The 16,035-nt window shown below is 43.6% G+C and overlaps 1 protein-coding gene across 1 annotated transcript in view; it reads left to right on the top strand.

Annotated features, from left to right (window-relative positions):
* The window catches only part of lrrk2 (leucine-rich repeat kinase 2), a 27,595-nt gene extending 11,560 nt beyond the window's left edge, over positions 1-16,035 (top strand). Inside the window, exons 24-51 of the mRNA XM_042110113.1 lie at positions 105-355; positions 438-586; positions 704-797; positions 976-1,162; positions 1,266-1,447; positions 1,639-1,862; positions 1,974-2,101; positions 2,193-2,411; positions 4,472-4,673; positions 5,428-5,516; positions 5,722-5,909; positions 6,354-6,508; positions 6,678-6,824; positions 7,166-7,357; positions 7,521-7,667; positions 8,189-8,301; positions 9,365-9,558; positions 9,995-10,155; positions 10,399-10,569; positions 12,242-12,342; positions 12,517-12,708; positions 12,804-12,997; positions 13,361-13,433; positions 13,758-13,948; positions 14,296-14,451; positions 14,645-14,868; positions 15,142-15,222; positions 15,382-16,035. Of these exons, the coding sequence (XP_041966047.1) occupies positions 105-355; positions 438-586; positions 704-797; positions 976-1,162; positions 1,266-1,447; positions 1,639-1,862; positions 1,974-2,101; positions 2,193-2,411; positions 4,472-4,673; positions 5,428-5,516; positions 5,722-5,909; positions 6,354-6,508; positions 6,678-6,824; positions 7,166-7,357; positions 7,521-7,667; positions 8,189-8,301; positions 9,365-9,558; positions 9,995-10,155; positions 10,399-10,569; positions 12,242-12,342; positions 12,517-12,708; positions 12,804-12,997; positions 13,361-13,433; positions 13,758-13,948; positions 14,296-14,451; positions 14,645-14,868; positions 15,142-15,222; positions 15,382-15,503 (4,527 nt within the window). The 3' untranslated portion in view covers positions 15,504-16,035. The remainder of the gene's footprint in view (positions 1-104; positions 356-437; positions 587-703; positions 798-975; positions 1,163-1,265; positions 1,448-1,638; positions 1,863-1,973; positions 2,102-2,192; positions 2,412-4,471; positions 4,674-5,427; positions 5,517-5,721; positions 5,910-6,353; positions 6,509-6,677; positions 6,825-7,165; positions 7,358-7,520; positions 7,668-8,188; positions 8,302-9,364; positions 9,559-9,994; positions 10,156-10,398; positions 10,570-12,241; positions 12,343-12,516; positions 12,709-12,803; positions 12,998-13,360; positions 13,434-13,757; positions 13,949-14,295; positions 14,452-14,644; positions 14,869-15,141; positions 15,223-15,381) is intronic.

Below are 16,035 nucleotides of genomic sequence, written 5' to 3'. Positions count from 1 at the left end.
CAGAAGTTCAGATAGTGGATTAAATAGTTCAGGTAGTTCAAAGTGGATTAAACTCTGTTCTGCTGAATGAAAGCACCCATCTGTATCTGTGTAATGTGTCTCAGTGTCTCAGGAGACTGACTCGTTTGGATCTCCAAGGCAATCAACTACAGTCACTGCCAGCCCAAATCCTGGGCTTGCCGGCTCTGAGCGTGCTCAACGTGTCACGGAACTGTGTGGGCCCAGTGTTAACCTTTGACCCTGCGGTCTGCTGTCCGACTTTGCGACAGCTTAATCTGTCCTTCAACCACATCACCACCTTCCCGAGCCAGCTCGGCTACGTCATGACACGACTGGAGGAGTTCTTTCTTGAGGGGTGAGTTGACTGCTGGGAAATGGAGTTGTCTTGGACAGCACAGATCACTTATTTACATACTTCCTCTGACACTTTTTTTCAGGAACCAGATCAGTGCTCTATCTGGTGCCCTCTGTCTATCTGAACTGAAAGTTCTCGATGTGAGTAAGAACAGTATAGAACTCATCTCCAGTGACTGCCTGTCTGAGTGCCCCAGACTGGAGACTCTGAATGCCTCCATGAACAAACTCAGTAAGTTAAAGAAATCAGTTCACAGTTTACTTTAATGATTGAAATGGAAATATTTTCTTTTTCTGATATTTCTTTTTCTAAAGAATTAAATATTGTCATGATGTACTCTGTTCCTAGGTTCTTTGTCACACCTTCCCACAAAACTAACTACTCTAAAGTTTTCAAACAATGACTTCACAGTTGTACCTGATGTCATTGTGAATTTGCCAAAGTAAGTAGATCTTCTGCACAAAAGAAATATGATGGCATTATTTTGATATGTATGATTTTGGTTATGATCATGGTTTGATTAGTTTTTGCCCATTGAAAGGAAAGGGATTGTATTTCATTTGCTGGAGAGGTGAAATACTTAAGGCAACTTCAAAGACACAACTCTTCTCTCCCTTCAGTTTACAATCTGTGGACATGAAGAACAATCAGATCTCCGTCTTGCCTGGACCATCTGCATGGGCATCTGTGAATCTCCGAGAGATCATGTTCAGTCACAATCAGATCGCCACGCTGGACCTGAGTGGACCAGCCTACAAATGGGCTCGGGTAGAGAAGCTCCATCTGTGTAACAACAAGCTTACTGAGGTATTCACCATTCCATCAGTCCTCTGTTGTGCATAGGACAGTTGTGCTACTAAAAGAGTTACTGTTGATGACCTCATTCTGAGACATGTGTCTGTGGTCACAGATTCCTCCACAGATTGGCCTGCTGGAGGAGCTCACATCTCTAGATGTAAGCCGGAATAGCGGCCTGCGGTCCTTCCCGGATGAGATGGGAAAACTGGGGCGGCTGTGGGACCTGCCCCTGGATGGGCTGAAACTCCAACTGGACCTGAAACACATCGGGAACAAAACCAAAGACATTGTCAGGTTCATATTGCCATGGCTTTAAAATGTCCTGGAGTATTTGTACAGCCACTTCAATGATATCTTTACATTGCCAGTGTTTGTTCAACCAAAAATGTAAAAAAGTTACAAGTTTACTAAATGCTTTTTTAAGTCACAAGAAATCACCCAATGTTTTAAAAGTGTATTTGATTAATTGTCGCTCATTTGTGCAGATTTCTGCAACAGCGGCTGAAGAAGGCGGTGCCCTACCACCGCATGAAGCTAGTGGTGGTGGGCAATGGGCAGAGTGGGAAGACCTCGCTCATGCAGCAGCTGATGAGGCTGAAGAGGGTGCAGGGGCACCAGGGGCCGAGCCCCGCCAGCATCCACGTCAGGGACTGGAGCATCCGCGAGCGCGACAAAAAGAACATGGTGCTCAACGTGTGGGACTTCTCAGGTGTGTGACACCATACAAGGACAATTACCACTCCACTGATTGGAATACAAACTAGTCAGTGGTCTGCTGTTTAGCACAGGCTTGACCTCTCAAACTTGCGTGTTTAAACAGGTGGAGAGGAGTATAGCGAGTCGAATCCTCATTTTATGGGTCCTCGTGCACTCTACCTTGTGGTTTACGATGTCAGCAAGGGTGTGAGTGAGGTGGATGCCATCAAACCCTGGCTCTTCAACATCAAAGTACGCTCTGTCCAAATGCTTGTTCGTTATGGCTTCAGTCACTGTTTCTTCACTCGGGTGATGCTAGCTGTGTTGCTGTTGCCCTGTGTAGGCGGTGGCCCCCCTGTCCCCTGTGATTCTGGTGGGGACTCACAAAGACAAGTGTGACGAGCGACAGAAGGAGGAGTGTTTTGAGAAGGTGCGGGAGGAGTTGATTGGACAGCCAGGGTTCCCAATCATCCGGGATTATCACGTGGTTTCCATCTTTGATGACGCAGACTCTGTCAACAGACTCCGGAAAGCCATTGTCAGGGAGGTGGTTAACTTTAAGGTAATCTAAATGATTTGCACTATTTGCATATCCATATTTGCTCTACTTGTTCCTCACCATGAACAGTGTTATTGTTAAATGCTTTATACCGTTTTGCTACGTAACTACAGTGCATATGGAAAGTATTCACAGCGCTTCACTTTTTCCACATTTCGTTATGTTAAAGCCTTATTCCAAAATGGATTCAATTCATTTTTTTTCCTCAAATTCTACACACAATACCCCATAATGACAACATTTAAAAAAAAAAAAAAAAAAAAAAAACCTTGTTTTTTCATGTTCATTTAATTAATTAGAAATAAAGAACGAACATATAATATTTTCATAAGTATTCACAGCCTTTGCTAAATACTTGATGGCACCTTTGGCAGCAATTACAGCCTCAAGTCTTGTGGAATATGAAGACACAAGCTTGGCACACCTATCTTTGGCCAGTTTCGCCCATTCCTCTTTACAGAACCTATCGAGCTCCATCAGGTTGGATGGGGAGCGTCGGTGCACAGCCATTTTCAGATCACTCCAGAGATGTTCAATGGAATTAAGTCTGGGCTCTGGCTGGGCCACTCTAGGACATTCACAGAGTTGTCCTGAAGCTACTCCTTTGATATATTGGCTGTGTGCTTAGGGTTGTTGTCCTGTTGAAGGCTGAACCGTCGTCCCAGTCTGAGGTCAAAAGCGCTCTGGAGCAGGTTTTCTTCCAGGATGTCTCTGTACATTGCTGCATTCATCTTTCTCTCAAACCTGACTAGTCTCCCAGTTCCTGCCGCTGAAAAACATCCCCACAGCATGATGCTGCCACCGCCATGCTTCACTTTAGCGATGGTTGTCCTTCTGGAAGGTTCTCCTCTCTCCACAGAGGAACTCTGGAGCTCTGTCAGAGTGACCATCGGGTTATTGTTCGCCTCCCTAACTAAAGCCCTTCTCTCTTGATCACTCAGTTTAGAGGGACGGCCAGCTCTAAGTCTCCTGGTGGTCCCAAACTTCTTACCCTTCCCCAGATCTGTGCCTCAATCCTGTCTTGGACAGACAATTCCTTCAACTTCATGCTTGTTTTGTGTTTCTGTTATCTGACACTACTGTGGTCATCTACAGCAATTAGCCTACGTTATTTTGCCATTAGTTTTTGCAAAACATCAAATGGAGTCTTAAACACAACCACAATAGAGAAGCATGCAATATCAAATAATGCTAACTCATGGCAATTATGAACATGGCGGGATTTGAACCGCGGTCGCGCGTGCGGTATACGAACACGCTACCACCCTCCCAAGGCCATTTTAAGATTTTCATGGAAACATAGCATTATTTAAAACCAAGCACATTACATTTTCAATTCAAATTATTAGAAGCATATGAAAACTATAATGTTTATTCCAATGACTGTAGGCCTAATAGTTTTTACTCACAAGGGAACAGAACACGTTGTCTCTCCGCTTTGTTTTTCCAGTGTCAGAGAAGGGCCATTTGGTCGGCATGTGCCTTTGTCTGTGATTGTTTAATCGCTAATGAGAGCCGCCGTTATGTCTGCTAACCACCAGATGTCACTGTTTTGTATTCGATGCTTTGACACTTCGAAACATTTACGATACAATCAGGAAGAACCTTCCAAAGCCTCATGGGGCTTCATTCGCCCAACCCTAATCTCCAGGATGATCGGTGGAAACAGAATGCACCTGAGCTTAATTTTGAGCTTGATAGCAAAGGCTGTGAATACTTATGTACAAGTGATTTCTTCGTCTTTTATTTTTAATAAATTTGCCAAAATCTCAAACAAACTTTTTGTAAGTTGTCATTATCGGGTATTACGGTATGTGTAGAATTTTGAGGGGAAAAAATAATGTAATCCATTTTGGAATAAGGTTGTAACATAAAAAATGTCGGAAAAGTGAAGCACTGTGAATACTTTCCGTATGCACTGTATATGGAAATCAGGATTATGTGACTGAAAGCAGGATCATCCAGGTTCCAGGTTTAGGATATTAGAATGTGCTTTCATACAACTGCACAGATGTGGTTTTGTGTGGCCCATCTTGTTGCTCTGCTGTGTGTGTGCCGGTCAGATCCAGGGCCAGCATGTGATGGGCCAGCTGGTGCCGGACTCTTATGTGGAGCTGGAGCGGAGGTTGCTGCGGGAGCGTGAGCTTGTGGTCCCGGAGTTCCCCGTGCTCACGCACCGCCACCTGCTGCAGATGATCCAGGAAAGCCAGCTGCAGCTGGAGGAAGCGGAGCTACCACACGCCATCAGCTTCCTCAGCGAGACCGGTGAGACTCAAGGCCCTATCACCACAAAGGATCTTACTCCAGCTCAACTGTGCTGCTGTGAACCACAACATAAGCCTAACATAATGTACTAACATGAACATTTATTTGGTTATAAATGGTGCCTATTAGTGGTGTTTAAATGTGCTCATTTGATTTTTATATCCATAATAAGCCTTGCTCAAGCCACTAGAACATATTTTTCTCCAGTAATACAAAAATTAAAAGTACAATAATCATTTAAGCAAAATCTTCAGTATAAACATAGGGGAACACAGTGTGTCCTATTCTAACTGTAGTAGGAATATACTATAACTGCAAATCCAGGGTGGCATAGTGACTAGATATGTAAAATGTATGAACAACAATGCTCAAGATTTTAAAGCTAAAGTTTACAAGAGCCAGACTAGCCACTGTTTTCCCCATGTCACAGGCACAATATATTGGGAGGCTAAATAAGAATATCTGAACTCATTCCATGCCTGCAGTGCATGGAGAGCAAGTGCAGTTTCCTCCAGTCCAGTGCAGCCGTGGGTCTCCTGGGCAGAACTCCCAGAAGTAGTTCTCTGTGTTCAGATGGCCATTTTCTCTTGTAAATAGGGATGGTGTTTACTGTATGTTAAATTGCACCTGTGGCCAAACTGAAGGCATTCAGTCATTTTTGTTTGTATGTTTTGACAAAAGGATAGATGTCAAAATGCCCCAATGTGTATTACAAGTTGCAACTTCATCCTGTGTTCTGTGTTTACCATTTTAGGGATACTCCTGCATTTTGATGACCCTGCCCTGCAGCTTGGGGAGCTCTACTTCATAGACCCTCAATGGCTTTGCAATATTATCTCACAGGTAGACACACACACACACGGGTCACCCACACAGTGTCAGAAAACTGAATGTTTGATCATCTCCTTCTTACATCCATATTTAATCATCTGTGCATCCAGTCAGTCATGATTAGCTCTATCAATGGCAACTTCTCTCCACACAAATCACTTTCCTGTCCACAAGCATGGCTGTGTTCCAGTTCTAACGGCCTGGCACTGTCCTACAGACCCTGGGCCTGAAGATCTGTAGTGGTGGGGAGCATCTGAGGGGAGTGGTTCAGCGCGCTGTTCTGGAGGTGTTTCTCACGGAGAGCCGCAGTTTCCCCAAGAGCCTCCTGACTCAGTACCTCAAACTGCTTGAGAAATTTCAGATCGCTCTCCCTCTTGGCCAGGACCAGTTCCTGGTTCCTAACAGGTAGCCTTTTCTATTGCCATCTAGCAAACCATTGGTGGTGAATCTATTCATAGTATTAATTGTGTATATGTAGACAAAGTAGACTTTACTCTTTACTCTACTTAGGGGGAAGCCGTGGCCTACTGGTTAGCGCTTCGGACTTGTAACCGGCGGGTTGCCGGTTCGAACCCCGACCAGTAGGCACAGCTGAAGTGCCCTTGAGCAAGGCACCTAACACTCAGACACTTCACAGTTTTCACATAGATACATAAATGCAAAGACACGGGGTACATGGACAAGGATGCATTAACAGAGAAAAAGCACAAAGGTATATGGACAAAGCAGAAGAGGAACTAGACAGAGAGATAAATATGTTGATATTATCATCATCAGCAGTCCATGTAGGCCTAGTTGACCTGCTTTTGGTAACTCTGACTTCACTATTCCTTGTGTTTGTTGCACAAGTCTATATGAGGAGAAACCCATCTTTGATCTGCCTCACTGTGAGCACTCGGAGGTCATCATCCGACTCTACGAGATGCCCTACTTTCCCATGGGCTACTGGTCCAGACAGATCAACCGTCTCCTGGAGGTCTCTCCATTCATGCTGTGTGGAAGAGGTACCGCCATCTAACAACAGAACTCAACACTAGTGATGTGTATCATATGCTGTGCATACATAATATGTATTGCATAACCAGTTACAAGAACCATAACAAGAAACATTGAACTAACTTGGTGGTTTATTGTTCCTTTGTCAAGTGTTTGTGGTGGGTTTGTGTTGAACAGAGAGGGTTCTGAAACCCAACCGATTGTACTGGAGGAGGGGCATCTACCTGAGTTGGTCCCCAGAGGCCTACTGCCTAGTAGAGGCTGATGCCGTGGAAAATGGCCCAGCCAACGTCATAAAGATCACTGTTCCCTGCTCTCGCAAAGGTAACTGCTCTCAACAAGGGCTTTCTGTCCTAAAGAGGCAATTCTTAGATTCACTTTAAGAGATGTTTTTCTAGTGCAACAGTATCATCCTGGGGAAAAAGAAACAGTAAAACTATATTTGCATCAGGTGTCAATGCTGTCTTGACAAAGTTCTTTGAGTATCTTGGTGTATGTTTAATCTATCACTTCTCCAAACACACCTGGCTTACATCAATGTCATTAGTAAGGTATCGATCAGCCAAATAAGATGCCATTGAAGGTATACAGACCAGGGGAAGACTGCATCACCAACAGTAGCTGATAGCCTGGCATCTCAGTTGACTGTGTATTTCTTCCTGTAGGTCGTGTTTTACTTGGGCAAGTGGTGGACCACATTGACTCCTTGTTGGAGGAGTGGTTCCCTGGTCTTCTCACCACAGACATCCATGGGAATGGAGAGACCCTGCTGAAGAAGTGGGTTTTGTACAGCTTTGATGATGGACAAGAGTGCAACAGGATGCTGCTTGAGGAAGTGCTCAACCACATAGATGAAGGTCTGTTTTAGTTTGCAACCATGCAACAAGCGTGCGTATTAATGCCATGATGTAAATGCATGGGTGCTTCAGGTTGTCCATGACCCAGACATTGATATCCACATTTTGGTGTCATATTCGTTCAAAGGGCTGAATGGGGTCATGTGTGACTGTTGTGTTTCAGACTGCCTGTTGGTGAATTCAGAGGACTCCCGCTGCACTGTGCCCATCGCTCAGATCTCCCCTGACCTCATTCTGAGTGACCAGCCTGCCAGCACAATGCTCAACAGTGAGGAGCTCGAGATGGACCTTTCCAAAGAGTATCTTCTGGGTGAGAGGACTAGAGGAGCTATTCTGTAACATTAGTATGAATCTCCCTTTTATTTAGAGGTTATGCCGACATGCATGAAATACAAGACACAACATCATACCTGCCAACACTCCCATTTTTCCTGGGTTTCTCCCGTATCTCAAGGACTTTAAAAAGTGGCAGGTATGCACAACATGTTAGCACAGAATGCCAAACATGGCAAAAGAAACTGGCATGATTTGATAGATAGACATCATTGTTTAGTCTTACCTGTCCTCATAGAGGCGTAAAAGATCAGGAAATTAAACAGCAGCTCAGATTAAATCTGATGATGTGTGTGGTTGGGCACGTCCCGCAGCTGCGTACAGTAGACGATATGGGTCTATCCTGAAGCCGTGTTGACTTCTTTTCTCAAAACTTTACTCAACTAAATATTACAACTCTATACTTACTTTTTGATGGTTGATGCTCCGTGACTCTCTTCAACTTAATGTTAAATTGTATAAACTGTGTGTTTTGTGTGGATGCATGTATACCTGAAGGAGATGGAGGTTTTGGCTCAGTTTATAGAGCCATTTACAAGAATGAAGATGTTGCAGTCAAGATCTTCAACAAGCATGCATCAGACCTCTACATCCACCGACTGGTCAGACAGGTTAGCTATTCACTCAGCCATGCTAGCACTTGAAGTCACAGCCATGCAAACAACTAAGGCTCAGATTCCTGATTCATTCTGCCGTGTCATGTTTGTCTTGTATCAGTGGCATTGTTTGCTCCGCCTGGAAATGCTATTTCAGACACCAATGAGCAGTGGAGTCAGGGTAAGACTGTTTTTAGTGGCAGGCTAGCACATACCGTTGACTTGCGCTAGCCTAGCACCTGCGAACTCTGCAATTAGAAGGACTGGATGAAACGTGTTGAAAACGGTCTCCACTGATAAATATCACACTTGCTTACTTGGAAATTAGGTCCTATGTCCAAAATCCTGAACCACCCCTTTAACCATACTCAGCACTGAAACCCGTCAAACTTCTTTCAAAGTCCTTTATCACATGAATTAAGATTAAAATAATTTAATTTCTGAGCACCACAAAGTCAGACCTCAGCACCTTTTTTAATGTAAGATTGTTCTTAGGTCACATATCAATCAAATCATAACAACTGCAGGCCTACTGTTTTTTAAATCATGTGTAGTAAGCCTAAGTGTAAATGTGTGTGTCTAAACATGCTTTAATGAGCTTACACTTTAATGAGCTGAATTTGAGCTTACAGTTCTTTCACCAACCTATGTGTTTTACATTAACTTACAAAATAGATACTCTAGTCCTCAGATAGAGGAGGGTTGCTGCTTGCTCTGTTATTTCTGTCCCTCCCAAACTGCATTGAAATGGTATGTTTAGCAGCCAGAACTTCAACATTTCCAGGGGGAGAAATCTCCGGCCCCCCTCTAACATGACCCCCCCCCGAACAAAATTGCCTGATTGTGCCCCCCCTGAATTTTGGCTTGCATGACGCCCCTGCCAATGAGTCATCAAGTAACAGGCCTAACCCTGTAGCACAATCTGTTTTTCTGTTTTTCCCGTATGAACTCAACCCTGTTATGTCAATCATGGCTGAACACACACGGGTAGCATTCCATTTCCATTCCATTACTGTTCCATTACAAAACAGGTTTTGAGAGGGTTTGACATGCAGAGTCTCTTAACCTCTCCCCGTAGGAGTTGGCCGTACTGGGCCGCCTGCACCACCCCAGTCTGGTGAGTCTGCTGGCCGCCGGGATCCTCCCCCGCCATGTGCTGGTCATGGAGTTGGCCCCGCTCGGCTCACTGGACTCACTCTTTGAGCATGAAAACTGCAGCCTGAACCGCAAGCTCCAGCATAGGATCGCCTTACAGGTGGCCGATGGCCTGAGGTAGTTTACACACACTACACAACCCCACTCGCCAAAGATTGCTTTTACACACACTACACAACCCCAATCACCAAAGACTGTTTAGCTTAGCATGTTTTTCAGATACCGTCCCCACCATAAGTTCAGTTCATATCCAGCGATATCCAGAGTGAGCATTTATGTCTTTAACAGAGAGTGTTCATGTATAGCCTAAAACACGCTTCACTACTAAAGGGCAATTAAACATCCCACAATAATATTCACATAAATACTTTATTCAATTCCCATTTCATAAATATGTGTATTTTAATGACTCTACTGACTCATTAAACATTTTAACTTTCGTTTTAAAAAACTTTTGTTTTTTCTTCTATTTTAAGTTTAATAGGAATTCAAACTGTAGATCCTAAACAGACATTATTCTCCCCCACTCCCCTCTCTCTGTGTGTGTGGGTAGATATTTGCACTCCTCCATGATCATTTACCGAGACCTGAAGCCCCATAATGTGCTTCTGTTCAACCTGAAGACAGACTCTGAGATCATTGCCAAGATCACTGACTATGGCATTTCCCAGTACTGCTGCAGCATGGGCGTCAGAAGCTCTGAGGGAACACCAGGTAGGCCCTCTACCCACACTTCAAGGATTAGCTTTAGCCTGTTAGCCTTGACATCAGTGGGCCTTACTTAAATACATAAATACATTCATGAATATAATAATATAAATAGAGAAATAGTTGCCTTGTAGATCAGATCAGTGAGTTTTATAAATGAGATCAAATCAGATGAGTGAAAGAGTATAGTATAAAAGAGTATAGTATAATATTATGGGCAATGTTCTGTGTCTACTATCTTTCCTTCAGGTTTCCGTGCACCTGAAGTTGCCCGTGGTGGAGTGATCTATAACCTGCAGGCAGATGTGTTTTCCTTCGGTCTGCTGCTGTATGACCTCCTGACTTGCGGAGAGCGCATCGCTGACGGCATGAAGTTCCCCAGCGAGTTTGATGAGATAGCGGTACAGGGCAAACTACCAGGTAAACGCGCTTCAGAAATCTCTCAAAGCCAGTTTAACATTAGTGTTTAAAGGAGTCAGTTTAAAGGAGCGATTTGTAGGGTTGTTATCCAACTTTCTGTAGGCGACTACCAGACGCGAGCCTCTTCTGGGTTGCCAGATGTAGCCTAATGAAGACTTAGCTAACGTTAGTTGACTTGCAGCTGTTAGCAATGCAGATGAAGTTTAGCTACCTGTCGTGGAGAAATATGGCCAGCTCTGCATCAGACTTGATATTCTTCGTTTGACGAAGACATCGCCATCTCAGGAAGCTCCTCCGATGTCCACTTAAAGGAGAATTCCGGTGTGATATTGACCTAAAGTGTATTGAAACATGATACCGAGTGTGAACGTATGTCTCATAGCCCATCTCGACTTGTCCCCTGCACTCCAAAATCTGGCGCTAGTTAGCCGATGCTACCAACAACTTTTTCAATAGTGGTGCTTCGGCATCGGGCTAGCCATGCAAATAAATCACTGTTTTACACCCATTTACGAGGCTCAATGTATCTCCACACTTCATTGGTAGACTTCCTAGGGCCCTGACATTTAAAACGAGACATTGAGAACTTTGAAAAAGCACTGGTAGTTTACTTACAAGACGATTTATACAGACAGTATCTTCACGAAGTTTAACGTTTGCAGCCATCTTGAATTTAGTCACGATAAGTCGAGCAACGAGTAAGAATGAACAGGTATGATAAGGGATCAGATTCCAAAAATAATTCAGTGGAAATGCATGGATTCCAGTTTCTTCCAGTAGCAGCAACTGGAATCCATGCATTTCCACTGAATTATTTTTGGAATCTGATCCCTTATCATAGCTGGTCATTCTTACTCGTTGCTCGACTTATCGTGACTAAATTCAAGATGGCTGCAAACGCTAAACTTCGTGAAGATACTGTCTGTATAAATCGTCTTGTAAGTAAACTACCAGTGCTTTTTCAAAGTTCTCAATGTCTCGTTTTAAATGTCAGGGCCCTCGGAAGTCTACCAATGAAGTGTGGAGATACATTGAGCCTCGTAAATGGGTGTAAAACAGTGATTTATTTGCATGGCTAGCCCGATGCCGAAGCACCACTATTGAAAAAGATGTTGGTAGCATCGGCTAACTAGCGCCAGATTTTGGAGTGCAGGGGACAAGCCGAGATGGGCTATGAGACATACGTTCACACTCGGTATCATGTTTCGATACACTTTAGGTCAATATCACACCGGAATTCTCCTTTAATTTGTTTCTTGTTTTAATTTTGGAAATTTGCCTGCCTCTCGTAGGCGTTCATGACTACAACTGACAGCAAGTTGACAGTTGGCCTTTGCTAATTTGGCAACACAAATAAGAGGACACGCCAGCCCATTATTAATACGCTATTCTAGAATTAATCTTTCAAAACATAAACAGAAATTCCAAGAGATTCCGCCCCGTAACTCATTTTTTTCCATGGGTTTTACGAGTTATAGTAATGTTGTCAAATAAGTCATTCCTTCCATGCATCGTGTTTCCTTACTCTGACAACATATATGGTGATCATTTTTGGAATGGTTACAATTAATTTTCCATTATTTCCTACTGATCCTTTAACACTAGTCTGTTTAACCCAGCATTGAAGCAGAGGGTTTTTAGAGAGGGATTGATTGTTCCACTTCCTTTCAAGACCCGGTGAAGTACTACGGCTGCTCCCCGTGGCCAGGCTTCCAGATTCTGATGAAGGACTGCCTGAAGGAGAGCCCACAGGACAGGCCCACCTCAGCACAGGTCAGTCCAGCTCCAGTGGACAGCAGCCACATCAACCCTGTCAGGGTAGAGCTGCCCACCAATTACTTTTCCATATAGAGAATATATGAGTGAGCTGTACAGCATGAGTGTCAGTGGTGTGTAACCTGTGGACAGCACGTGTTCAGCAAATCCCCTGTATTGATTGGAGTGTAGGTGTTTGACAGGCTGAACTCAGGGGAGATGCTGTGTCTGATGACGGAGGTGACCGTGTACGGGATGCCCTCAGAGTGCTTCACTCTCTCCGGAGACCAGGGCTCACAGGTGTGGCTGGGTGGAGGGAGCTGCACCCAGAGACTTGGCTGCATCTCCTCAGTGGATCTACAGTCTGAGAAATCCTCTTCTCAGGTACTGACAGTTTCAAAAGTGGGAGCTACAAACTTGCTTGTTGAGCTCACATACTGAGATGTTGTTTCCATTCTCTGTGTGATGTTAACTTGCAGGAGGTTGACAGTAGCCCAGTGCTTTGTGTGGTGAGTGTGCGGATCCCTGGAGAGCCCTGCGACTGGCTCGTGGCAGGAACACAGGCTGGCTCACTTATTGTCATCGACACTAGTAACCCCTCCAGTTTTCATCATCTCCAGAAGGCGTCAGACGCTGTGACGTCATTGTTTTTTCACACACACACACCACGCAGGTGAGAAATCTCCTCGCCCAGACCAGGAACAATTTCCAACGATGTGACTCAAAAACAGTCATTGGTAACATAAGTGATATGTCTGCCACTCGTTGCCTGTAGCTGTGTGACATTCTAAAACGTCCATAAATTCGGGACCATTTGCCTATCGCTTGTTTCAATTTGGGACCTTGCATTCGGAATTGTCATTTGTTTATTCAAAGTCTCAAGTCCAAAGTAGCCTGGGCTATTTGAAGTGTTGGTTTATTGCACATAATTTTTACATAATTTTGATTAGCCACTGCATACACAGATTTGTTGGTGTGTTGTTGCAAAATCACATGCCATTTATTCATGGAGATTATTTTTTCTATTATTCACAAGTGGTTTGAAGAATTACCTGTTGATTGGGACTGCAGATGGAATGCTGGTTATATATGAAGATTCAGTGTTGAAGGTACAGGATCACTATTTTTTAACGTTGAGTGTTATCTGAATTCATGTCCTTCCCTTGCAGTGAAAATTCAAAAGTATTTGGTTGGTTCACTCATGTTTTGGTGTGTACTATTGAGTCATCTTAATAGACACCAGCATCTGTTAGGCACTTCCTAGGATGTACCCTACACATGACCACGTGCCATTATCATGAATTTGATGTTATAAAAACGATCTACCCACACAAACGTACCTAAGTGACAGTGCAGACCTGCTGTCGATTTCTTGCATTGTTATGATAAGCACACCCATGTCTTAGTAGGTCTCTGTACTCTTTTGGTCACAGCACAAGAATGGGGCACCTGTGAAGACGGTTCAGGTGGGGAATGTCAACACCCCGCTGGTCAGTCTTTGTCAGTCCACTCACTCGCAGGACAGGAGCACAGTCTGGGCAGGCTGTGGCACCAGGGTGCTCTCCCTCACTACCGACTACGACGTCTGGAAAACCATAGACACAAAACACAGGCAACTGACTCAGTAAGTGCATGTTACAAAATGAGATATGAGGAATTGAAAATACATTCATAACTCAGTGTTGATCACAAGATGTCAAGGCACTCCAGGAAAAATCAAAAAGACAAAATTTGTATAACAAAGGCATTATTATAAAGACAAGTCTAAATCAGTCCAAAACCACTGAGACTGCCTATAGGGAAACCCATTACACCCATAGCTTTAACGTTTTTGTAGTTTTGTGACCAGTGTGTTTGAATTAGATATAGTCCATTCTTCATGCCATTCCATACCATTCCTCCACAAAAGAAGAAACACATTACGTGTGTGTGTGTGTGTGTGTGTGTGTGTGTACGCACGCATACTCTCAGGAAGCAACATTGTGGAGTAAGCAGTGACACAAATGTATCGCGACTGGTGGTGGACAAGCATGTGTTCCTGAGCAAAGTTGGAGGCCAGGTGGTGGAGGTCTGGGACAAGAAGAGTGATAAGACCATTGACCTCATTGACTGCGCTCAGTTACTTCGGTGGGTTCATGACCGCATCACACATGTATACAAGTGACTTTTATATAAAGCACTTGCAGGCAAAGCTTTAGCATGAAATAAATACAAGGCTGTAATGTTGAATGTCTTGGTAACAGACAATTTCATTATGCTTTGCCATTGTTGAAGAGTTGTAGTAATTGTCAGCTCATGTGTTGATTGTGAATGCTACCAGACCGAACGCCTGCCGTAAGCCTAGAAGAGCCAGCTCGGACATGTTTGGGGAGATGGAGCCATCTTGGGCCACTGTAAAAGCTTTGTTGGTGCAGCACAGCACCACACTATGGATCGGAACCAGAGCTGGACACATCCTGCTGGTGGAACTGACCAACAGGCAACTACTGCAGGCCATCAGTCTCCACTGCCACTCTGTCCGGAGCATGGCATCTGTGCTGATCGGTACGGAACAAATCCAGCTGTCTTTCACTGTTGTTTTTAAGCAAACTCTTGTAAGATAATATAACTTAAAGAAATAGTCTGTATTTGAATGTTTACATCATCCACACAAACATAAAGCTGACAAGCAGACAGACTCATGTAAACATTTACATTAAAAACACTAAATTAGGTGGTCTCTTTTTTCAACATGTCTTAATTTCAACTCCATATGGGCTAATTGTCTCATTTACACGGGTCTTGTGGAGTAAATATTTTTCCCCTCTGTAAACCTAGAAACGCTCAACAGGAAAAGTGTTGTGATGGTACTGGGGAAACGGCAACGACTAGCCCAAGATCAAGTCAGGAATCAGTGTGGTAGGGGGAATGTTTTTGTTAGCTTTCTCATAACTCCTGCCACATGTCAGACACTGCAGTGAGATGTATTGCCACTGTATGTTAATCTATACATTTGTTAATCTATATGAATCTATACATTTGTTACTCTATGTTAATCTATACATTTGTTTACTCCAGATGAAGACTCTGTACTGATGGTTTGGAACAGCACCCTCCCCCTTGAAGTGAAAGACTTAAGTAGGCATTGTGAGCTAAGGGAGGAAATCACAGCCAAGATGAGAGAACAGCTCTTCGACTGAACCTGCGTTGCACTTACCCCCCACCCCCCAACTTCAAAAGCCTAAAATATTACGACACAATTATCATCAGGGATGGCCGTGTAGCCTATTCTGTTGCCTGATTTTCACTAAAGTATTGGGGGGAAAGGGACATGAATAATCTGAATATAATCAAGGGAAACCACTCGATCTTTCTTTGCATGTCTGCCAAACAAACTTTATTTTACTGCATGGGGACGGATTCTGGAGTGTCTAACTTCAGTTAGCCTATGTTCTCTTGTGCAAACAGGATGTGTGAATGTATCACTTGGATTTTATTTTATTTTATTTCATCACACATGAACATTCAAAAGGGATGATAAAGTAACTATTTATGCTGGATTCTCCTAGCACTTGCAATCAAACTGGAAACCCCTTTTGATACTTCTTAACGATTTTATTTTATTTATTGAAGTGTGGTCCAACATGCCACGGATACAGATTGTAATATGAGAGGCATGTAATAGACTCTGATATGTTTGTATTAAAATTGCAGTGTTGTGCTATGCTTGTC

Source organism: Alosa sapidissima, chromosome 11, assembly GCF_018492685.1.
Source record: "Alosa sapidissima isolate fAloSap1 chromosome 11, fAloSap1.pri, whole genome shotgun sequence".
Classification (NCBI taxonomy): Eukaryota; Metazoa; Chordata; class Actinopteri; order Clupeiformes; family Clupeidae; genus Alosa; species Alosa sapidissima.
Note: the sequence above shows the minus strand (reverse complement) of the source record. Positions and strands in the feature narration are given on the sequence as shown.